The sequence below is a fragment of the Diabrotica undecimpunctata genome, unplaced genomic scaffold (assembly GCF_040954645.1).
Source record: "Diabrotica undecimpunctata isolate CICGRU unplaced genomic scaffold, icDiaUnde3 ctg00000593.1, whole genome shotgun sequence".
Taxonomy (NCBI): Eukaryota; Metazoa; Arthropoda; class Insecta; order Coleoptera; family Chrysomelidae; genus Diabrotica; species Diabrotica undecimpunctata.
Window position 1 is genome coordinate 557,132 of NW_027311900.1, and position 25,652 is coordinate 582,783.

At 33.6% G+C, this 25,652-nt stretch overlaps 1 protein-coding gene across 2 annotated transcripts in view; it reads right to left on the reverse strand.

Annotated features, from left to right (window-relative positions):
• LOC140431205 (putative RNA-binding protein Luc7-like 2) overlaps positions 1-25,652 on the reverse strand; it is a 51,420-nt gene that overhangs the window by 7,533 nt on the left and 18,235 nt on the right. For both annotated transcript variants that reach the window (XM_072519130.1, XM_072519131.1), the window contains 2 exons: positions 13,417-13,515; positions 3,039-3,257 (listed from right to left, as the gene is read on the reverse strand). In XM_072519130.1, coding sequence (XP_072375231.1) covers positions 3,039-3,257; positions 13,417-13,515 — 318 coding nt within the window. The remainder of the gene's footprint in view (positions 1-3,038; positions 3,258-13,416; positions 13,516-25,652) is intronic.

The following is a 25,652-nucleotide window of genomic DNA, read 5'->3' on the forward strand; positions in this document are numbered from 1 at the left end:
TTTTAATGGCACCCTGTACATTTTTTATAGTTTTGGATGTGGTCTTCTATCGTCTATTCAATCGATTTTTTAAAAATAAAATGGGTTTGTAAAGTATCAAGAAAATATCAGTTTATTTTTTATTTTTGTTAAATTAATCAAGATAGCCTTAAAAAAAAGAATAGAAAAGAAATATTATGCTTTATTATCATTGAAAATTTTACTATTTTAACTACGTAGTATAACTTCTAACGTGCGTACGAAGTACACAGTCTTTTTATTTAAACGTTATTTTTAATTTTTCAAAATTCTAACTAATATTATTTACATTAAATGTTCGAATTGTAACCCACCTGCTGCAACACACATTTCGAATCGTTCCAGAAGATTTCTGGTACATGTGGCTCGAATCATTTCTGGAATAATTTGGCGACATGCTTGTCTTATTTTTTCTTTTAATTCCTCTAAATTTTGCGGGTTTGATTGACAAACAATATCTTTTATCGCTCCCCAAAAGAAAGAGTCAAGAGGTGACAAATCACATGAACGTGCGGCCCACATAATTTCTGGAGAGTTGTTTGCTATCCAGTGGTTATCAAAACGGTTTTGTAGGTGGTCGCTAACGATTCTTGCATTATGTGGAAGAGCTCCGTCTTGTTGCCACCACATTTCTTGACGCTCATGAAGAGGAATATCTTCTAGCAAATCGGGTAGAATGTTTTCTAAAAAGTCTAAATATCGAACACCTGTTAGAGTGCCGTTAAAAAAGTAAGGACCTATAACACGGCCATTAAATAAACCGCACCACATATTTATCTTGTTTCTATCTTCCAATGTGGGTTCACGGGAGACCAATAATTGGAATTGTGATGGTTGACAACACCATTATTGTGAAATCTAGCCTCATCACTTCACAATATTTTTGATAAAAAAAGTGGATCATCACTGATTTTTAACATCATTTTTGCAATAAATTCAGGACGTCTTTGGTCATCACCAGGCTATAATCCTTGAACTAGGTGCACTTTAAAAGGATGGTACTTAAAATATTTGAGAATTCTATGCACAGAACTTTTTGGAATGCCACATTCACTGGCGAGGGTTCTAACAGACACCTTGGGATTAAAATTAACATATGCTAGTACATTAATAAGGTTTTGGTTACATCTTACTGTGCGTTCAATTGTACCTCTTTTATTATTAGGAAAATGTCCCTGTCTAAGTGAGCGTTCCAAATTCTTAAAGGTTTTTTCGCTTGGAATGTTTCGATTTGGAAACCTTTCTTGATATAATTGTCGGGAAATTCTCCTATTTTTTAGGCATTCTCCATAAATCAAAATGATATCAACGTACTCGTCAGGCGAAAATAATAAATAAGGCTTATTGAAATGTTAAAGATACACAATTACAACAAATATAATTATTACTGGTCTAATACCAAATGTCAAAAATAATAATTGTTGATTTGACAGATCAAATCATGGCAACCTGAATTAAGGGTAATATCCAAGACGTAAAATAACCGCAAAAGTTTTTCAAATATTGTATTTTGTTAATTTTTGCACACTGGAAGATAACGTATGCTCCTACAAAGACCAAATTTTGAAAAATTAAAAATAATGTTTAAATAAAAAGACTGTGTACTTCGTACGCACGTAAGAAGTTATACTACGTAGTTAAAATAGTAAAATTTTCAATGATAATAAAGCATAATATTTCTTTTCTATTCTTTTTTTTAAGGCTATCTTGATTAATTTAACAAAAATAAAAAATAAACTGATATTTTCTTGATACTTTACAAACGCATTTTATTTTTAAAAATCGATTGAATAGACGATAGAAGACCACATCCAAAACTATAAAAAATGTACAGGGTGCCATTAAAAAATTTAAGTTAGGGGTTGTAACTAAGAGATTAATATTTAGGGGATGATGTTTTCTTCGCCATATTAAAGTGTATAACAAATGGAATAGACCAGTTTTTGTCCCTTTAAAAAATCTCTATTTTGTTAATAAATATAGCCTGGATAAATTAGTCTGGGACACTTAATTAACAAAATTAAAAAAAAAATTGATTTCTTGATTATTTACAAATCGATTTTATTTTTAATAAATCTGTTGAATAGACGATAGAAGACCACATCTAAAACTATAAAAAAATATACAGGGTACCATTAAAAAAATTAAAGTTAGGGGTTGTAACTAAGGGATGAATATTTAAGGGATGATTTTTTCTACGCCATATTAAAGTGTATTATAAGTAGAATAGATCACTTTTTGTCCCATTCGAAAATCTCTATTCGTTTAAGAGATATAGCGTTGGTAATTTAGTCTGGGACACCCTGTATATCAAGCAGCATGTACCCTTATCCTTAGCGTTTTTGACTTACATATTTGTAAGATTTTTGTGTTTGTAGGTTTTGCACATCTTCACACTTCTATACCGCAGGTCCAGATGGGTTCAAGTATAATTATGTATATTATTAGCTTGGAATCTAGTGTTAATTTTGATTTTTTGCCAATAAGCCAGTTCATTGGTTGGGTTTTGATATTTGGTTGTTGATTTTTTTAATGTATATGTGTTTTTTACATCAATTTTTGGTCAAGATGATGGACCAAATATTTAACTTCATTCTTCACGGGATGGGTTTATTGTTAACTTGAGGACAGGTATGTCTGGTCGAGAAAGTTATCTGTACATATTTCAAAGTGTTGGCTATATTATTATAATCTTTCACTCGTAAAGCCAATATTGAAGTAAATTAAGGTAGTTTTGGACTTTTATCTCCACTGTTATGCCTGTTTACTAATAGAAAATCACCTGGCATGCTATGAGGTTTGTTAATCAGGTATATAAAAGTGTATAAGATCAACACAAAAGTGGTATGGAATGATTCAATATTTTGTACCTTTGATTACAGCACCATTTTTCCTTGCTCAGAAAGATTTCTGATCTACATCGTGAGATAGTAAAAACCCGAGACAGTAATATGCAAACCGAATGTCTTTTCTGAGTAGCCGTTAATAGTAATGAGAGAAGACATGAAAATAGAACTTACCTCTCCCATAAGTTTCATGCTTTCATCGACGAATCCTTCTTCTCCCAACTGTTCGGCTTTAGCCAATTTTTGACCAATTTGCTCTGCTAGTTCGTGAACACTGTTAGCTTTGACGGCCACCTCGGCCGACAGTTCTTCTTGGGTTTCTGCCAAACGTTGCTTAGCAGATTCGGTACGTCTGTCGCAATCGCCTATGAACGCTTGCAAATGTTCCATTGCCTGTAATACAAGATTATGTAAATATTATATGTATAATTAAGATATAGAACCGAAACACGACCAGACACAGGGAGGATAAATAAGATGTTAGAAATGGCAGAGATGAAAACACTTGAAAAATTGATAGTAGAACACTATCGGACAGAGCTAGAAGTACAGATATACGACGTAGATGCAAGGTGAAGAACATTAAGGACTGGGTAAGAAATAGAAGAGTAGAATGGAACGATCATATAAGCCGAATGACATCAAATAGAGTAGTAAAGACGGTTCCCCAATAGGAAGACGATCAGTAGGAAGATCACAAAAACGATGGAACGACAACATATTGGAGGCACATTGAAAAACAGAAAGTCATCTCTACATAAAAAGAAGAAAAAGAAAATACAAATTAAATAAAATTTGAAAATATCTTTATATTCCAGCAGAATGAATGAATAGATATTTGTATTTTCATCAGATAGTGGTGAGACATACTCGGATGGTGGTCGACAGATTCCACACTATTTAACTAACTAACATGTTACAGAAATACCAGATAATGTACAGTTTTGTCTATCTCGGTTCTATAGTCCAAATTCAATAGGATTGTCAGGGTATCGCTTTAAAATGATAGACTCAGGAGGGGCACGAAACGAGAGACGAGTGTAGTTCAATGGTGGCGTATACATTTTTAAAATAAGGGAAATCATTGTGAGGACTAATTCGAAAGGAACCTTTTACATTAGACTTCTTTAAACGTACTGATATTGGAATAATAATCTTATGTACCTATTGATATTTTTAAAATAAAATTTATATTCAAATATAGACACCAACTGCTTTACAGAAAATAAACAGAGAAACATTGAGAAACAAATTTGCCATAATAATAATAAAGTTATTAGGTAAGTACTTCCAATAATATAACCTCGTAGGAGAAGGAAATGACAAAACAACAACAGCAACAAAAAACAAATTCACTAGAACTAAGTATATTAGTTATTATTAAAAATAAATCTTTTTATGCTGATTCACTTTACCAGATGTTAATTAAACATCACTACTGTCTTCTCCTGGAGTAATAATAATGGGCTCGATAATAAGCAATTTAATGGGCACATTTTATCTTCTTCTTTCTGTGCGTGTTTAATGCATGACTGCCAGTTGGAAGCGGTTATATTTTGTATGGTTTGTTCTAATAATAATTTGACATCTTTTAATTTAAAGGGTATGTTTTTTTACGCTTCCTCATTTTTTATATGTGCCATATCATCAGTTTGATAGGATTTAATTCACAATGATACGGTGGAATCCTTAACACAGTGATGCCATGCTCACGTGCCATTTCGTCTAATGCAAATCTGATGTAGGAAGTCTTATGTTTCCGTATTACATTAAGTAATTGAACTTTTTTTCATGTATTGATCAAAATCTATATTTTTGCTTTTTTGTCAATCTACTATATCTGCCTTTCGAGAAACCTGAATCACTTCCTATGTGCATAATATTGAGGCGTCTTTCTTTGCCCGAAGGTGCTTTTAAGCCGGTTGAAAGTCCCTCATGAAAAGCCTGTCATGAACTTTTAATATTTAAGTCTTGCCATACTTAGGATTTCGTATGACCCTCATTTTGCCACGTCTCGTCCAGATAATAAATTTTACGTCCCAAGACATCTAAAATCACGAATTTTTTGTAAATATTGTCTCCGCCATATCACTAGTTCGTCTCTCTCTCGATTAACAAACTTTTCCGACTTCTGTTTACATACCGAAAATCCATTTCACATAATGTTCTTTGTAATATCCGCATGGATATTTTATTTAAAGTATCATCTGCGTCTGCATTAATTTCTCGTTGAATAGCATTTAACGTGGGCATTTCGTTCCTAAGATAAAATCCATGAACTTTTCTTCGGATTATACTTTTCGTAGTATCGTCCTATATAATTTTTGTACGTTCTTTATGAATAGGTTTTTGAAGTGGTTAATTATCTTGAATTATTTGAAAAACCGTACGAGTCGCAATGTCCGACGTCCTCTATAAACATATCTTGATTTCTTCTACGTAATCCCTCATAAACCGATTTGATCATTTGTTTTTCTTTCACAGATAACCACCTCCTTTTATCCGGTTTATCAACAGATGTACTGCATGTTGGTTTTGATGCCATATTACCCGACTGTGTGCTCATGGAATAATTCTGACTACCTGATTTTAATATTTATTTTCACTATTTGCCGTCGAGTTTTAACAATGTTGCCGTATTGCAATAAGAATATTATTTTCGAAAAAGATAACAATGTCCGCCTGTCCCTTTATTGATATTCAGGTACACCTCAACAACACTGATAAGCTGCACGTGGTACTAAATAATAAATTTCGCAACAAAGCGAGTATTCTTTATCCAGTTCGGACTTATATCAGATGTAACCGGCAAAAACGATAATTGAGAAGTAAATTTATGTGCTAATAAATAAATAAATAAATATATAGCCGCTTACTATCAAGTGTTTAGGAACTACAAAATGTCTGCTCTGACAATCCTATTGAATTTGGAGTATAGTATAACTAACGATGGCAACTGTGAAGCAGAAGTTCGGTATGGCAAAAAATGCGATTAGTCGCCTAACTAAAGTTTGGAAAGACGAGATATATCTCTCAAAATATCAAGACGAGACTGGTGAATGCCCTTGTATCCTCAATATTTCTGTACGAGGCAGAGACTTGGACTCTTCGCGGACGCGAGCGCCAAGAAATTGATACCTTTGAGATGTAGTGCTGGAGAAGAATGCTGCGCATACTTTGAACAGCTAAATAAATTGCTTGCAAGCAATATTTTTCGAATTTTGCACAATAAAACTTTGATGTATGTTCTTTCAAATCTGCTATCAATTTAAAAAAATGGACTAACTTCGTCCCAAATTATGCTAGAACAACTTTTTTTTTCTTTTAAAATTGTAAAAATATGCAGGCTAACTGTTAATGTTAACTAAAAGTTATTCTAATTGTTTATATGCCAAAACTCGACATGTTTTTGCCAAATTATTTTGCAATATTTAAAATTATTTTTCCTTATTTTTTTTTATTATAATAATAGAATAAATCTTCTTCCTTCAAGAGCTACCCGTATAATTAATAAACAACCTATATAATTTTCTGACTTATATTCTTTCCAAAAAAATTAATTTGGAATGAACAAATTAAATAACTGTTAGGCATATCGGTTTGAAATTTTGACCATATTTTAGGTACCTACTATAGATAAAGTCACGTTGAGATGGCAGTGTACGGATATAGGATAACAGCGTTGCCAATTCTACTGCCATTGTAAGTTTTGCTACTTTTGTAAAATAAGCAGGGCCAAACTCACGGTAAACTAAGATATGTTTAGGTAAGCTAAAGTTGTTAATAGAAAATTCGTGAATGAAATAAATGGTAATAATTCCTAAAATGCTTTTATACATAATACCGCAGTTAATAGGGAAAAAAATATGAAAAATATTCTACAGGTTTTTTAATGTTCTAAACGGTAGATAAGGGATAACTGATGATAATTCCTTGAAGAATTACAGCCAATTTTGCTTTGTTTATTTTTTAAAGAAAGATGAAGTTTGGAAAAAATCATTTTTTTGCCTATTTTGTTCCTCGTGCATTTTAGGGAAAAATGTTTCAAATAAATGTTGCAGATCTTAAACAGTTTTTTAATTTTTTAGTTTGTAAATTAAAATACATAAACAAATGACTGAGATAATTGCAAAAAACCCCTAATTGAGGCCCCTAGAGCACAAGGGTGTAAGTGCAGTTGCTTATCACTTAGCAACTGATATCTAACAACAGGCACGTACTTTTGGCTTCAAACTTTCTACATTAACAACAATAACACCATCAAAAATTACATGTCATTGAAAACATGCTGAAAACTGAAAAAGTGCTACCTAGGTTTTTAAATTTATATCGAACTTTGAACAAAGATTTTTCAAAACTTTGTTTTTGGCACTTACACCCCTTGTGTTCTAGGGGCCTCAATTGTGCACTAATTTATTAAATGTTCATAACTTTATTTTTTGCATAATGACGTCTAATATAACTACTTGAAATTATGTCGATTAATGAGTTATTTAAGTGTGCTACATTTCAACCAGATCAACTAAATATTTTATTACCTTTACTGAGAAAAGAATACCCCCGAAAAACAATTTTCAATCATCTTCATTTTCATAATCTAGTTCATCTTCAGAGTCATCGTTTAATGAAATTCTAATAGGTTCAATGTCATCTTGAATGTTGTCTACTGTCCAAAAATTATTCTCCAATTTTATAACATGGTTGACGTAATTTTTCCAATGTCCATTGTTCTGTACTTTATCATAACCTTCATAAATCAATGTTTTAACGTCGTTTTGTTTGAAAATTGAATTCTTTGAGGACACGTACCGTTTCACTTCACTCCACACCATTTCTATTGGGTTCAGTTCACAGTGATAAGGCGGAAGTCTTAAGATATGTACATCTACGCGGCATTGTTCGTCACTGTGATTCCTGTATTTTTCACCAATACAATCAATTTTGTATTTGTCATAAATATTTTTAAATACATTAGCAGTTTCCAGAAGTTCATTTTTTAAGTAATCTTCTTCAAAATAAATGTCCTTTTCATAGAGCCACTCCTTAATTTGACGTTTCACCCAATATTGTTTGGGAAAATTTAATTTCCTAGAGTGATAAGATGCATTGTCCAAGATAATGACATTCTTTTTATTTTTTGGGAGATTCGGTATTAACATCTCTTCAAACCATTTTTCAAATAGATCTCCGTCCATCTCTTCATGGTAATCTTCAGCACCTTTTTTGGCAAGAAAAGTGATGTCAGCACCTTCAACAAATCCGTCTTTGTTTCCTGCATGGACTAAAACAAATCTTGGTCCTTTTCCGGTCGGAGTTTTTAAACCTGTGGTAAGTCCATTTACGAAAGCCTGTCGGCTATTTTTTATTGTTGTATCTTGCCATACTTGCCCATTGGTTATTCCAGTATTAACCCATGATTCCAAGTCCAAATAAATGATATTGGCTCCTTCGTTCCTCAGTTTCTTTATTTCCCGGAGATAGTGACGCCTCCAAGCGACTATTTCTTGTTTTTCTATTAATATTGAATTTCTACCTCGTTTGCCATATATAAAACCCATGTCGTGCAATAGTCTTCTCAACGTACTCTTGGAAAAATTCGGAAGATGCTCCATTTGCTTAATTTTTTCTAGTACTACGTCAAGGGTTGGAGGAATATTGTCCATAAAAAAACCGTGCACTTCTTGTCTTATTCTAGACCGAGTTGCTTCATCATATCTATTCTCACGACTATTCAAATAACCGGTTTTTTTTTTCTTATAGGAGTTACGAGTGGACCATTTTTACTTTCACTTCTATATCGGAATATCGTTCGCTCAGAGACTCCAGTCATAGCAGAAACTTCCCGCACTATTGTTGATACACTTTTATCATTATTACTGTTTGATAAATAGTTAAAAACATTTAACACTATTTTTTTGCATTCACTATTTAACAAATTACCGTTTTTGAATTTTATTACACTCGCGGCCATTTTGACACTGACACGACACAAACGTCTGATATCAACTGAAAATTCTTTTAATGACTCTCAAGTATTTACCTGAATTTATAATTGCTGGCATTAGACAATAATTTTGAATTTATAAATAGGTATATTTTTTTAATTCTAAATTATTTTTTAATGTCTGTAACTGTAAATGCAGGTAGAGAAAGTGTGTCATTAAAAGGACATTAAGATCAAAAACGGATTATACAAATAATTATTTCATTTCCACGAATTGTAAACAATTTTGAACAGAAGATATAATTCCGAAAAGACCAGATTTCCGAAATATAACTTTCTATTTTTAAAATACCAACATAAAAATTATATAATTAAAAAAATGTAGTATTTTTCCGTTTCACATTCATAAATATTTCCGAAATTATAATTCTTTTATAGGAGCCGGCCCATAACGTACGATTGTAGGTACGATTAAAAACTGACAACAATGTAGTTATTTCTGGCATATAGAAAGTACAGGCCTATCTCTGGAACGCTGCCATCTGAATGTGAATTATAGTACAGTTTATTTTTAAAAAAGTTATTAACATTTATAAAAACCCAAAATTTTTGACTAATTTTGCAACTTTCTAAGCATCAAATAAGGATAGAAACATGTAAAAAAAACACTTTTTAAAGGTTTTTATGTGGCTGATACCTTTATTAATCTCAAATTTGTGTCAATTTGTTAATAACTAATTAAGTCCAAAAAATCGACTGCAGGATACATAACCATACTACGCAAAACAACTGTCGTTTGCCTGGTAGGTAGGTAGTGTCAAGAAAAAAATCTTATTTCCCTAAGCTACATAACCATAACACCAAAACATCAACATTGTGCGGAAGTTGGCTTTGATGGTTGCCGCATCACCTTTGATAGTGTCACCTGAACCAATAGCAGAGGAAACGCTATAAACAAGTAGTTCCACACCACGGTTAATCAACACGGAAACCAATTTATGATTACAATGAAAGAAGATAAGTGTTCAGAGATAATTATTGAAATGGATTTCAATAATATATTTAAATATTACTTAAAGTTACGAATATGAATACTTTTTTATAACAATATGTAGGTATTTCAACAGACTACCTACATATTCTTCCTTCACATATACATTTATGGGTTTCGTCGAGTTTTTATGCTTTTCGCTGAACTATTTGCGCGAGTGTTTGCGTAATATATTAATGGATATGAAATTTTTAATTATAATATTCGTTTGAGTACTACTGATAAGACAGACTCATTAGTAGTTAAATTTAAAAATAAAAAAATGTAACACCATTGTTCAATACGTAAATAGTCCTTAAAATTTTAAAGTATATTACTAATGCAGTATGAAATCACCTAGATATAAAAACTCTACATTTTTATGTTTTTACTTACATTACAAATTTGGATTAATTTACTTGTTTTGCTACAAGCTTAATTTTTTACAATTTCTTATAATATATATGCTATACATGATAATTTTACAAAAATATAGAATATAGACATCGAAACAAAAAAAAACAGTGTAAATGGCGTGTACTGTCTACAATTTAATAAATGGTAGGCCTGGGAAAACATTATCTTTTTAATAATTTAATCAGGTACCTACACTCGATTTGGAAATGCATGACAGTATAGTTTTTATGGCAGAAGATTATAGCGGTCTTTATACAAGACTGTTCTTCTACTTCTTCTTAGCCTTCTATTGTCCATTTTTGGACATAGGCCTCTCCCAACTCCTTCCATCGATCTCTATCCTGAGCAACATACTTCCAATTTGTTCCGACTATTCTTTTTATGTCGTCTACCCATCGCACCTGTGATCTTCCTCTTGGTCGTCTACCTTTGTCAGGTCTCCAATGTTGTATTGGCCTTTTTGTCGAACAGTGTTGCATGCGAAGCTCCATTTGAGTTTGTTTGGAAAAGTAGGTACAGTACGGTCGCATTAATCCAAAACCAAGGTCATCCGAACAATGCGGTAGTTCGAACGGGCTCGCGCGACTCCCCCCGGCCTCCCCCACGATTGAATCAACATGACGAACATCGGTTTTTTACTTTCCTTGTCCATCTACATATTATTTAGTTCTTTTAGTGCTTTCGTATTACGATGGCTCTAAGTAAACATATGTGACTTTGACTATCGAACAAAAGAACAAAATTCTCAAGTTGATACAGCAAGGAACTAGCTACATTTTCATTTCAAAACAGTTCGGTATTGGCAAATCTACAATTACGGACATTAAGAAGAACAAAGAAAAGATCGAAAAGTTCATCAGAGAAACGGAAAGCGGTCCAGGGAAGAGGAAAACCAACAAACCCCCCGAATATCCGAAGGTAGAACAGCAGAGAAAGTATGCTCCGATGAGTGGTGAAATGTGTGAAAAAGCCAGTCATTTCCATCGTGAAATGTAATCAAATGCAACGGATCCGGTAGTAGCTTTGAAGAAAGTTAATCTCAAGGACGTCGCTTTCAATTTGGCAAATTGTTGGTTATCCATTTCACAACGTTTGATTTAACATTCTTGGAAAAACTTAAGCTCAAATTTAGTGGCTGTTCTTTTCTCTAAATTATTGCATTTCTTAAAATGACGAAATGTACACGCAATTCTGTACCGAGGGCCGAAGATGACCGTGTTAAATCTAATTTGTCACGTTACGTTTCCTTAACTATACTCCCGGACCACCTACGTAATAGGATTAGTTCATACCGAGAAAACCGGGACAGATCTACACAAGACGTCGTAATGAAGGCAACTACTGGTTAGCGCCGAAGATGTCATTCTCTCCGGTGATGCTGTCGTACATCCTGTCTACAGCATCGCGACGCAGAACCTTTGACCAGACGCTGCTTTTCACCTTTCTGCCAAAGGCAGTATTCAGAAGGTAAGTGAGATTCTTACAATTTGACAACAATTTATGAGTAATGCTAATTGTTCTTTCTTATTTTCAATCATACATATTTTATTTAATTGTTTATTGCTCCAATTAATTAACCAGCTATATTCAATGCTTCCTACTTAAACATAGTTTGACCATTTTTGTTGTGATATCCACGATTTGTGTTTTTGATCTTACGCAGTCGTTCCTTTTTCTATCTGACAATCGTATACTTAATATTTCTCTTTCTGTTGTGGCTAGTTTGTTCATATTTGTTCAGAGTCCAGGTTTGACAACCATATGTTATGATAGGAAGGATGCAATGGTTGAACACTTTGCTCCTTAAGTATAGAGGTATTTTGTGGTTAAGTATCCAATTGAGTTTTCTAAATCCTGCCCATGCCAGTCTGTCTGACTCTTATAGAGATTTAGCGAATCTATTATACAATTAGAGATTGAGATGCAAGAAATAGAGGTAGTTATTCATTCATCCATTCATTTGCCTTCTCCATCAATGTTCTCATTGACAATACATGGTCTGTTGTACTATATTCTTTTCAAATTATCCATTTTGTAAGCCAACCGTTTGTTAATAATTCTCATAAATAGTTTGTACACTTGACTGAGCAACAATACAGGTCTATAATTCTTTAGATCATATTTGTCCCCCTTTTAGAGTACTACTATACCAGTATTTACGGATTTTGCTATTGTGGAGACATCTATTAAATAGCTCTGGTAGTATTGGAATTGTTATTGTCTTGTTGTTTTCAAAAGCCCGGCAATTATACGATCGTGTCCTGGATCTTTATTATTTTTTAGCTCTTTTAAAACTCTTTCTATTTCCAATCCTTCTATGTCTGGTAGTACCTCCAATCTCTCTATATTTGGTACTACCTCCGATCCCACTTTATTTTTCTTTTGACGTGTTCTCTTTTGTTGGTTCATTAGACTGGCTTTTCGAGCTGTACAAGGTTTTGTAGAAGACTACAACTATCTTTGTTATTTTATATTTGTCCTTCTCTTCCTTATTAATGGTGTCTTTGATTTGATAATTTTCTGAATACTCAGTGTCGGGTAGACATTGGCAACTCTACTGGCATTTTCCATTCCGACAGTTTTATATGTAGAAATAATTTTTTCGAGTAGGGAGTTATGTTTCTGGCTGGTAATCCAATTTCATCGGCATACCGCCGTATAATTTAATACGTCCAAATATGGTTTCATCAATGTAAACCCAACAGAAGTGTTTTACTTCGATGTTCGAGTTTCTTCAATCTTTCTTTCAATTTTGGCATTAAAATCTCCCATTATTATTATTTTAGGTTGTTTGTTGTCGTCTTTAATAGCTCTTTTAAGAGAGGTACCGTCTCCACGAGATATGACTTATTTGGTTTTCGGATATGAAAACCCATTACTCCAGAAATATCATATCCCCTGGAGCTGGGATTTACTTTGTTGTGTGTGTGCCTTATGGTAGTATTTACATTGTTGTCAGATTTTTTGTTTTTCTGTAAATATATCACCTAGCTTTTTTTCTTTTGAAACCCTTTAAAATACTGAATATTTTTTACGTAATATTTCCTATACCTAAATAACATAATTTCAAAGTTACAGTCAAATTTACATTATATCTGCTAAGTTAATCGACATATGTCATAGTATTAGTATTAAATATAACATATATAAAAAATACTTACATCTAAATCATAGAAGTAGTCCTTGGATTGTTGGGCCTTCTCAAAATCTGCTCGCAGCGCCAAATCGTGTATTTTTGGGCATTCGCCCAAATCCATTCGCTGTTGAAATTCGTTATTAGAACATGTTCTTAACAAATAATGTAAATAAAGTGAAATAAAAAATAGTACTTTTCAATTTAAATAGAAGTGTAAATAAAGAAGACATACTCAGAAAAAATGTTTGCAATAAACATTTTCCCATGGCAAAATGCACCCATTTCCCTTAGTTTAGTGAAATTCTATAGCGATCTTTTGATCATAAAAGAACTCTTCTGTGAAGAATATAATCATTATGAATCTGAGGAGCAAAATTGGTTCAGAGCCGGTAGACCCACAATAGAAAACATTTTTTAGCATAACCAAAGTAGTAGAAATAAAGGTTTGAATAGCACAAGAATTAGATTTACAAAGGTGGATTTAACGGAAACATAAGGTTTCAATAGCACAAGAATTAGATTTACAAAGGTGGATTTAACGGAAGCATATGATACTGTACCCATTAATAAGAAACGGGAACACCTAGAGAAAACTAATGTAGATATTCTCATTGATGATCTGAAAGAACCGTACAGAAACTCTACCTCTAAAATTTAATTGAGACATCAGATTCCTGGTCACTAAGGACTCAAACAAGGATGCTATATATCTCCAGTATTATTTAATATATACATTGATGAAGCACTGAGTGGAAACAAAAATATAATGTATGCCAGAAAAACTTGATAAAATTGAAAAAGCACATTGTAAAAATGAGAAAAATAAAACGGGTGATTGAGATGGTCTGAAACTTGTTTACTGGAAACCGGAAATCAAACAGTGGAGAAGATCAAAGAACTGCTTTGGAAGTAGATCGTTAGGCAAGATGTAAAGGGTTCTAGCTCTAGATTCATGTTATCATGGCCCAATATGGGAATTTACATTACGACAAAACAAACGTTTTCTGAGTATGTCTAATATATCTACCAAAATTTTGTTTGAAATATTTGAAGAAAGTTTTTTATGCGTTGATAACGTTATCAAAATCCTAAATCGAAAAAACGTTATTTTCTAGACGAGATGTCTAAGAAACATTAATTCTAAATACAAGTGCAACTTTTAAAAGCTAGCACATATACTTACAATAAATGTATCGAATGAAGTTGAATGAAAATAATTAGTAAAAAAATAAATATATAATATGACACTTACAATTAGGGTTAATTCCACTGAAAAAATGGACTCGAATAATCCAAAGCTGAATCGAGTGTGATTTTCTTTAAAAAATGACAAATAAGTGACTACTGAAGAATGGGAAATGTAAACAATACAAACGCACTAATCTATTCAAATAGAAACATTGCGCCGAGTCTTCGCTATGCGCAAACTATCACTAGCTTTACGTCAATCGAGTTTGTTAGATCTTCACTTCAGTTTTCGATAAATACTGTTGTGTTACATACCCCTGATTGCGGCCATGTGCTTTGGAGAAGTGAAGAGTTCTATTTTCACCACAGAGGGTGATCTACGCACTGTTTCTATCGATGGGGGCGTGTTCTCGTCGTCCGGCAAGGCTCCAGAACATCTCGTTATCCTTAAATATACGAGGCCGCGTCGCTGAGGCGGTCTTTGATCATTAGTATTGGTGTAAATTGTAAGCGATAACGAACCCACAGAAAAACGTAACAACTGGTGTCAGAAGTGGGATTAAGTAAAAAGAAGTAAGTTTCGAGAATCTGCATGGTCAAAACAAGAAGCGAGACCAAGATGGAGGAAATTCGAGATAAGATTGCCGCAATGGAACAACGTCGAAGAGAAGAAAAAGAGGCTGACGAAAAACGGTAAGAAGAAAAAGAAGAACGTCGACAAGACGCTGGAGAGAGACATCGTCAGGAAGAAAGTTCTAATATAGTTGTCTCTGATTTTTATCTATAGGATATCCTTTGAATCTTGATTAAATGATATGTTACGTGTTATCTCTTAGGTTCTGCTGTTATCTGTTTAGTTTTGATTACGCTTTTTGGTATACATGGATATCCCATTCCCAATCAATGGAAAGTGGCATAGATCTCCTCAAGACAAAAAAAGATTCTCAGAAAGACCCCAATAATTATCGTGGTATCTCAGTAACTAGTATATTTAGTTGTTTTTATGGAAGCGTATTAACGGATCTTCTAGAAGACTAATACTGCAATTACCAGGAGGAAGAAGAAAGTGGATTTAGGACTGGCCGGTCTTGTACTGATAACGTGTTTTCCAACAGAGGGCTCCCAAGGTGTAGTGGACCCTGAGCAAGACTGCCTCGGCTGACCTGAAAATGCCTCATATTTATACTCGTTTGTGTATATCTATATGGGTATTTCCAGGTCAATTGGCCAATCGTAGAAGTTTCAAGGCGGAGTAATATACATCGAGGTACGTAAAAGTTTACTATGAATAGCCCACCTGACAGTGTCACTTAAGCAACCGTAACTTGTACGTTATAGTCCAGTTGAGTTCAAATGTCGTCAGATGACGCTCGGTTTGCTACTGTCTAACTCATACGGAAGTTTATTATTGGTGACCCCATCTATATGTCCGGCTGGTGACGTATTAAGCGTTGCCCTAATACCCATATACCTTTATCTCTTCTTCTTCTTCTTGATATGCCGTTCCGTTACGAATGTTGGCGATCCTCATGGCAATCTTTATCTTATCTGCAGCAGCGCGGAAAAGCTGCACAGATGTTGTATTGAACCAGATTCTGAGGTTCTTTAACCAAGATGTTCTTCTTCTTCCTGGACCTCGTTTTCCAAATATTTTTCCTTGCAGAATGGCTTGAAGGAGAGCATATCTGGATTCATTTCGCATATGTCCGAAGAATTGTAACTTTTGATATTTGATGGTGGTCAATACCTGTCGGTACTCTTTCTCGGAACTTTATCTCACTTTATCGAAAATCAGATTAACCCAAAAACTCGATTGCCGTAAAGTGTGAGCCTCGTTTTAAGTCTTCCATTCATTTTACATCGGCTTGATAGAATACAAATTAAAATCATCAACAAATAAACGATAGATATATGTTTTATATTAATACTCACTAAAAACAAGCCTTGTATGGAGGATTTTTGAGTTCAATTTATAATACATACTCACTAAAGGTCCGGTGCTCAAACAATTTGTTCGTTTTGTATGTAGTACAACACATGCAGATCTTGTAATCAGGCCTCCCATTTAATGAATGAATGAAAAAATGAATTTAAATACGATAATAGTTATTTGCTCGAATGTATGAAGAGCAAAAAACGATACGTTATTGCTCAAGTAAGATATCGCGCGATAAGGTAATTACTTGAAAGCAGTAACGTCATTTTTAGACCGTCATATATGAAGTTTTTTTTCTACAATTACTTAATAAAATAAAAATATCTTTAAATCAACTTTATTGCCACTATTTATAAAGGCCCGTTTTCACGCTACGTCTTATTGTACGTTTTGTTGGATAGGACAAATCCTATACAATAAAACGTGGCATGTAAACAGCAAAACGTACGTTTTGTCGAATCGAAATGAAATCCAAGGTCAGATCGTAGAAATGATGGGAGAAGCATAGTTTTGCGATAACTGATAGGATAAAACGTTACGTGAAAATACATATTCAGACAAGTCGTCCGATCTTGACTTATTTGACGACTAGTTCCACTGCAGTTCGTTTCCTTTTTCCCAAAAAAAGCCTAATAATGTCAGATTTGGGGCAATGCACCCACGATTTTCTCGGGGAATTTATTGAATTCTATAAAAGTTTTTAAGTAGTTATGTTTTAAAACCAAGTAGATTGCATTACAGGTTTCAGGAATTATTTGGCTTAACGCTGGTTTGGATATTATGATTGTGAACTCCAAGTCCTTGACGCTGCGTCCTGTTGTAAGATATCTGAGAGTTGCTGTGAGTCTTTCATGGGGTGTAATGGCTTTTCTCATGAGGTGTCTTATTTCAATATGTATGGTGTTACCAACTCTAGCAATTGACAATAGGCTGAGGTGTCCATTCGCAAATAATTGCGCCAGTCATCTGGTTCGCCTCTTTTAGTAACGAGACGTGGGAATACTGGCTTCTTTTTAGAAGCCCACTCTCCGTGTTTCCACACAGCCGTGTTTCCTCCATAATAAAAAAACACTAAACAAACTTCACACAACTCAAGACTCTGAATTGAGTAGAAATGAGGTAGAAAACGGAAGGAAAAACGTAGTGTGTATACACTGGACAAAACGTACATTTTTTCGTACGTTTTATATGACCCACAAAACGTACAATAAGACGTAGTGTGCAAACGAGCCATAACAAATGTTAGACTACATTATGTCTCTAAATTTTGTAATAAATGGTTCGACTATTATTTGTAATTTTAAAACTGAATTTTTAGTAGACGAGGGCGAGGTTTGGACGAAGAGGCCCAAAAAGTGCTTTAGTTTTCGATAAACCTATAACTCGCTGGCAACCGGGCAAATTAGGTACCAAAATGTTCATAATAAAAATCTACACTCCTTTTTGAATAAATTTTTTGATGCGAGTGCAGGAACATGTAAATAATCAAGAAAAAAGCAAACATTTCGATTTTATAATGGTCATGAGATATTTAACTTGGGATATCTCGGCTCGGTTTAAATATTTCGATTGCTTATTTTAACACAATATACTATTGGTCATTTTTGATGTAAGTTTGATTATGAACAAAATGGCAATTTTTGGAAAAAATCGTATGCTACTCGTCAGATATTTTTTTTTCTAATTAAAAACTGTTTTGTCACAAGCCCCATTTTAATATAATGAAAATTACATTATTAACTAATTAATGTTTGACGATTCGATTTCCACTTCGGAAATCGTTTTCAAAAACATTATTTTAAAAAATTCTTGGCAAAAGTATAACCAACAAGTTGATGTTAGTAGAATATGCTATTCAAAATTGAAGGTTGACTTACTCCCTCTCGATCTTGTAGACAACTTCATGCTTATGGTTGAAAAAATCTGAATGTGGTGTTTTCACCCTCAAATTCTGACTATTTTGTGTGTTTTTTTTTTGTATTATATGCTTGTGTAATGTGTGTTTACGTAGATAACATGTTGCTGTATTGTGTATAAAACAACCATTTCCGGAGCAGAAATCAAAACTAACATTAGTCAATTAAAAATGTAATTTTGATTACAATGTGGCTTAATTCCATATAAACATAATATTTAACCATTGTCATTATTTTTGACCATAACTATACGTAGTAAATCGAGCAAATTGTTTAATTATTTAGTTGTGCAAACTTATAAATCTCTCAATTCAGATATTGATATAGCGGTCTTCGATAAATACCAATTTTTCGTAGTCATTCTTAAGCAAAAAAGCCTCCTTTATTAAGTGATTGTAGAAAAAAAATATTATAAAAGTCAAAATTTTGTAAATTTTTTTGTCACAGCACTGTAACGGTAATAGAGTACAGTAAAGGTGGAGTGGTAGCAGTTATACTTTTTGCTCCTAATAGGATATTTGTCATTGTGATCCCCGTCCATAAATGTTATAGCTATTAACATCGTTTCTTAGTAGGGAATTTGATAGTAAGCTGCACAAAATGCAGAATAATCATTTATACCATCTTATGGTTTTTCCTCCAAGGTTTCTTGATCTCCATTGAATAATTAACTTGTCAATTTATTACTATAGAAAATCTATGCATTCTACCATACAGTGGAAAATCTATCATACTAATATAAATTTATCGGCTGATTATGTTAGAATTTTTAGACAATCACCACGGTTCAAAGCCTTATAAAGTACACTGGAGTTCAAAATTAATCGGGCACTCATATTTTGATATATTTGTTTGAATTCTATTGTATGCCTTACTATTTTTTTTATAGCGATAACGTTTTTTTCTTGACTGAACCTGTTTAGATCATTTTTGCGAACAACAGTTATACACAAACTTTTTGTTATTAATGTGAAATAAGTGTTAAGTTTGGTTTTAGTTTTTCTGTTTTCTTCCTTTCAAAAATGGCAATAAAAAAATTGTGAAACCAGAAGAATTAGCACAAGCTGTTGCTTTACAGAATGATGGGCGGAGCATTCGTTACGTCACATATGCTTTATGAATTTCTTTAAGTACCGTATTTTATGCAATATAAAGATATCGGGAAACGGGACAATACACCATTACACTAGGATTAAGGTCCAGAATATCCGCCACGGGACCTCTATTAACACAAGATCATCGGAGACAACTCCGATCGTTTATACTTCGCTCGCTAACATCTTAATTGTGGTATTAAAGAATGGGGTGCGGTGCTCTTCACGGATAAATCAAGTAAGATATACTCATCACATGGGCGGCCTAGGAGATGGAGGAGAGCTTAAAGTTATCATCAATGTTTTTTTACTCCCAGAGTTCTTTGGTGCGGGTGGTAGAATGGTGTAGGTAGACATTTCCCTAGAGGCTCATGCAGAACTTCTTACAATTCGAGGGAGCAATATAAAGGATATATAATCGAGGAGAAGGAAAGGTATATAAATTTTGTTTATTATTAAATACTCACTTGGGGAACATCTTAAACTTTTTTAAACACCAGTTTTTAATAAAAATCTGGGGTTAATTTTGTACTTCAGTGTAGATTACAAAGGTTGTCTTTTTAGTTTTGCATATAGCCATAAAGACAAAAAATATATAGACTTAAAGTTTTTTATTGCTTTTCAAAATATGTCCCACCACGATCGATACACTTTTGCATACGTTCAAACCAATTGACAGCTGCAAAATCGCTGCGATGGCTTCTTCTAGTCACTGGAATCGCTGTCCACGCATTCTTTATCTTTGGAAACGTGAGGAAGTCGCTGGGACTTAGGTCGGGGCTATACAGTGGATGGGTTAACAATTCAATGTTTTGGAGCTCCAAAAATCTATTGTCTTTTGGGCAGTGTGAGCAGTTGAAGTGTCCTGATGTAGGATGATTCGCCGTTGTGTATTGCTTTGATGGAGTTTCGCGATAAGTTCTTGTAAACAAACGGTTATATTCCAATCAGAAGAAACCGTTCTTCGATCTTCTAAAGCAATTATTACCACATGACCAGATTTTGACACAAAAGTTGCGACCATTTTCTTTGACACACTTCGGGAACGGATCCCTTTTATTGGTTTTTCCTCATCGTGAAATACCCACACAGCGGATTGGCGTTTATTTTCCGGTTCGTAGGAGTAAATCCAGGATTCATCGCCACTAACAATACTATAAACGTTTTTTGAGCTTCCTTTGTTGAACCATTCCAATGTTTTTCGACACCAATTAACGGGAACCGCTTTTTGCTCTTCTGTGAGCAAATTAATGAGGGATCCAACGGGAAACCAACTTTGTAACACCCAATTCTTCATGTAGGATCTTTTGGATCGAGGTCTTTAAAAAGTCCAAAGATGCCTCTATCTCCCGGTATGTTAGACGACGGCCATCCTTAATTAGATAACGAACCGCATCAATGTTTGGTGACTTCTGTTTTGGGTGCATTCGTCGCTGTGACCGGAGCGACCACGTTGAAATTCGCAATACTAGAGGGAAATAGTTGACTGCTAACAAATTACTGCTCGAAAATGTTCTTAGCCAAGATCCATTTTTCGACCGACCTGCTAATTTCAAAATTCACTGTATCTACACGACCTGTTGTATCGCAATGAAACTCTCGATTTATGTCAACAAAATATTGGTGGAAGGTTTTATTGGTGGCGCCGTCTAAGTGTCTGTCTGCAAAACTAAAAAGACAAACCTCATATCTGAATGACTTTTTAAAGGATTTAGGAATCACAATTTCTAAATTCTCAACGTACAGGAAAAACAATTGGAGATCCTGTAGTAACTGACCTGCGTACCTTAAAGTATACTCCAGATAGCTCAGTCTTTTACAAATTAAGAGACACAGCAAATTATGTAGAGTTTACAAATTGCCGTTAAAGTAAAAATAAAAGAAAAGAACTCGCTTGCGAAATAGACACTTCCAGACTTTTATGAGGGTCCTATTCCCATAACCTGCAGTCATTGAATGAAAGCCTTGATAGTGATTATCACTATTTTTATAACAAGTTTATATTTGGTTTTCTTATATAAAATAATATTTTTATGAAGTTTCATTCAGATATAGTGTTGTGTTTAATGACAATCCATTGAAAGTAAAATCCCGTATCTTTTGATTTTTAGGAAAAAAAAAATGAAAAAATGCCCGTAAATCCAGTAATTTTTTTTGAATGTTTCTTAAATTTATTAACGTAACATGTAAAAGTCTTTTTAAACTTGTGTATAAAATACTCTCTAAAATCTGTCTCCGATAATTTTTATAACGTTTTTATGTCTAAAAAATTCAGATTGCGACTTCCGGGATTTTCTGATTAAGCCGACGATATATGAAAACTTGTGTAACTGCCCTTGTAGCTCTTTCTTCCGCGAAATATCGATCTTACTGCAGTTCCATATATCTTATCGTTCCCTTTCATCATTAAGGGATTGTTTCTCTACCCAACGTCGTTAAAACATTGTGATGATCCATTTGTTATATTCACTTATTTAACTTCCATTACCATCGTATTGATTTATTGTAAAAGTTTTAATATTGTTTGTCTTGTCGATATCATTGCTGTTATAATTCAGGATGAACGATTATAGAAAACAGTCAGGTTACATACAGTACCGGATGTTTCATTAATAATTGGAAATATTTTAATTGTAGTTTCCTGATCTCAAAATATTAAGATTTAACGGAAATAATTTAAAGAAAATGTGGCTCCTTACTGAGTTATAGGGTGTTTTATTTAACCCTTAACTGGAGACGTGCCGTCTGACAGACTACAGCATAAAGAATTTTAACACCCTGTACAAATAACTCCGCTCATCGGCACATCACTTCATCTATTCTTTATATTATTCGTTGACTATTAGTGACCCGACTTAGGTAAAGAAATACGCACATCTGGAAAAGTTATAACCGAAAATCAGTTTTAGTTAGTCTGTTAGACGGCACGTCTCGGTTCAGGTTACATTTTGTTTCATTGAAAACGTCGCGTATTTGTTACAATCATGGCCGGTCCATAAAAAAAAAATCCGTTTTACCGATGCTGATTTTGAAGATACAGCTTTGAAGTGGTTTGACGAATTAGATAGTGACGCTAGTGATGTTGATCGAGTACAAGATTATGTTTATTTGGAATCTGATAACCAGACGGATTCAGAAATTTCTACGGAAAGTGATGAAGAAAATATTTCGGAAGAAAATATAATTGAGGCTAATAATCAAACATATTTCTACGGAAAAAACCGATTCAGGTGGTGTAAATCTGAAGTTAGACCAGTATCTCGTACAAGGAAACATAATTTAGTAACAAAAATTCCCGTCCTAAAAACAAAAGCACGAAGTCTTAGAGAGGAAGCTGATCCTCTAAAGGTATGGCAGTTATTGTTTGACGAAAATATGTTATTATGTGTTATTCAGTGGACCAATCATAAATTGAATTTAATCAAAATAAAGTATAATGATTCAAATAAACATGACCTCAAGGATATTGACATAACGGAGATGAAAGCTTTCATAGGACTCCTCGTATATTCTGCGGTATTCAAATCGAACCATGAGAATATAAAAACGCTTTTTGCAACAGATGGAACTGTCAGGGAAATTTTTAGAACTGTCATGAATCAAAAGCGTTTTGGAGTCATTTTATCAGTTCTTCGTTTTGATAATCCAGATGATCGAGAAGAAAGAAATAAAAATGATCCAGTAGAAGCAGTTTCTTATATATTCAATTCTTTTATTGAAAATTGTCAAAACGCATATGGTCTAGGTCAATCGGCAACTGTTGATGAAATGCTTGTCAGTTTTAGGGGAAGGTGCCGTTTTAAAATATATATGCCTAATTAGCCATGTAAGTATGGCATCAAAATAATGGCTCTTACTGATGCAAGAACCAGTTATTTCTATAACGGGTATATATACTGTGGCAAATACTCGGACGGCTTAAGTCTTTTACCCGAAGAAACAAAATACTCAAAACCAACACAAGCAGTCTTGCGGTTAACAAAACCTTTAATTGGCAGCAACAGAAACATAACTGCGGACAACTGGTTTTCGTCATTAGAGCTAATAGATGTTTTGCTAAAAAATAAACTTAAGTATGTAGGAACTTTGAAAAAGAACAAACGTGAAATACCTCCGTCATTTTTGGCCAATAAACCAAGAGAACCTGGTTCTAGTGTTTATGGATTTAAAGAAGAGTGTACAATGGTATCTTATGTGACCAGAAAAAACAAAGCTACAATTTTAATATCATCAATGCATGATAGAGCCTGTAATGATTCTTCAATAGAAAAACCAGAAATAATTTCATATTATAATGCTACAAGGTGTAGACTGCATCGACGAAAAATATGCTAAAAGTTCGTGTAGTCGAAGAATACGCAGATGGACTCTTGCTGTTTTCTTTCGTATAATAGATATTGCTATTGTAAATGCATACATACTGCACCAAAGTTACAAAAACAATTCTAAAATTCAAGAAAAATCTACTTTTGCTAAAATATTAGCAAAACAATTAGTAGAAGATCATATGAAGCGTACAAAGAACAAAGTCTAAACGGCGTAGGATTTCTGGTTTCTAAGAAACATGCTAATAAAATAGAACAATATGTGGGAATCTCAGAAAGAATTGCAATGATTGTGATGAATATAAACGAGAAAATCACCCTAAAAATCATTCAAGTGTACGCCCCAACTTCAACACACCCCGATGAAGAGATAGATGAGTTCTACGAGAAAATAATAGAAACCAACACGAACTATCACAGCACTTACACACTTATAATAGGAGATTTCAACGCTAAGATTGGACAACGACTAGAAGAAAGCGAAAACTATATTGGTGAATTCGGCTATGGTGTTAGAAATGAGAGAGGAGAAACCCTGGTTAACTTCCTACATAGCAACAAATATTTCGTAATGAACACATTTTATAAGAAAAAACCGCAAAGAAAGTGGACGTGGTTATCACCAGACGGAAAAACAAGGAACGAAATCGATTACATCATGTGTAACAAGAAAGGTATCGTAGAAGATGTAACAGTAATAAATAATGTCTCTCTGGGTAGTGATCACAGAATGGTTAGAGCTAAACTAAGGATTAAGTATAGCAAACGTAGAATTAACTTTAATAACACGATACAAATAGACACAGAAAAGCTAAAAGTCGATAAAGAAAAATATGCTAGCAAATTAAAAACCGCCCAAGCACTGAATCTAGAACAACTCAGCGTTAATAAAATTAACTCAGTTATAACAAAAGAACTATTGAATGCTAGCTCAGAAGTAGCAACCCGCCATAACAACAAAAAATCAAAAATAAGTGCAGAATCGAAGAATATGCTGAAACAACGAAAAGAGCTCCTGTCACTAAACAAAAGAAATACCACAGAATACAAAGAACTTAATCGAGCCATACGAAAACAGATAAAAGACGATATTAAAAAACATCAACAAGAACATGTAGAAAGAGTGATAGAGAAAAATCAAAGTCTGAAATATACCAAACCGAAATTAGGAAAGAAAAATATTATAACTATAAAAAATCAACAAGGCCAACTAGAAACAAGCAAAGCTCAGATATCAAACATAGTTGAAAACTTCTATACTGAGTTATACCGCTCAAGAAACGATCCCCCCGACTCTTCAAAGCAAAATCTAAAAAGACAAATAACAAACGTAAATTCTGAAGTAATGCCCGAAATAAGCGAAGTAGAAATAGAACATGCAATTAAAGAATTGAAAAGAAATAAAGCACCGGGTAGTGATGGAATTCTGGCAGAAATGTTGAAAGAAGGAGGAGAAGAAGTCATCAGGTACCTAAAAATACTTTTTAATAAATGCCTATTTGAAGGAAACATACCAAGGGAATGGAATACTGCTAACACAATATTAATACACAAAAAAGGGAACAATACAGATCTGAAAAATTATCGTCCAATATCACTACTATCACAACTTTATAAAACATTCACAAAAATAATTACAAATAGATTGACAACAAAGTTCGATGTATATCAACCAGTAGAGCAAGCCGGATTTAGAAAAGGGTTCAGTACATGTGACCATCTTCACACACTAAAGGTCCTAATAGAAAAAGTTAACGAATACAATTTACCAATCTGTTTAGCATTTATAGACTACGAGAAAG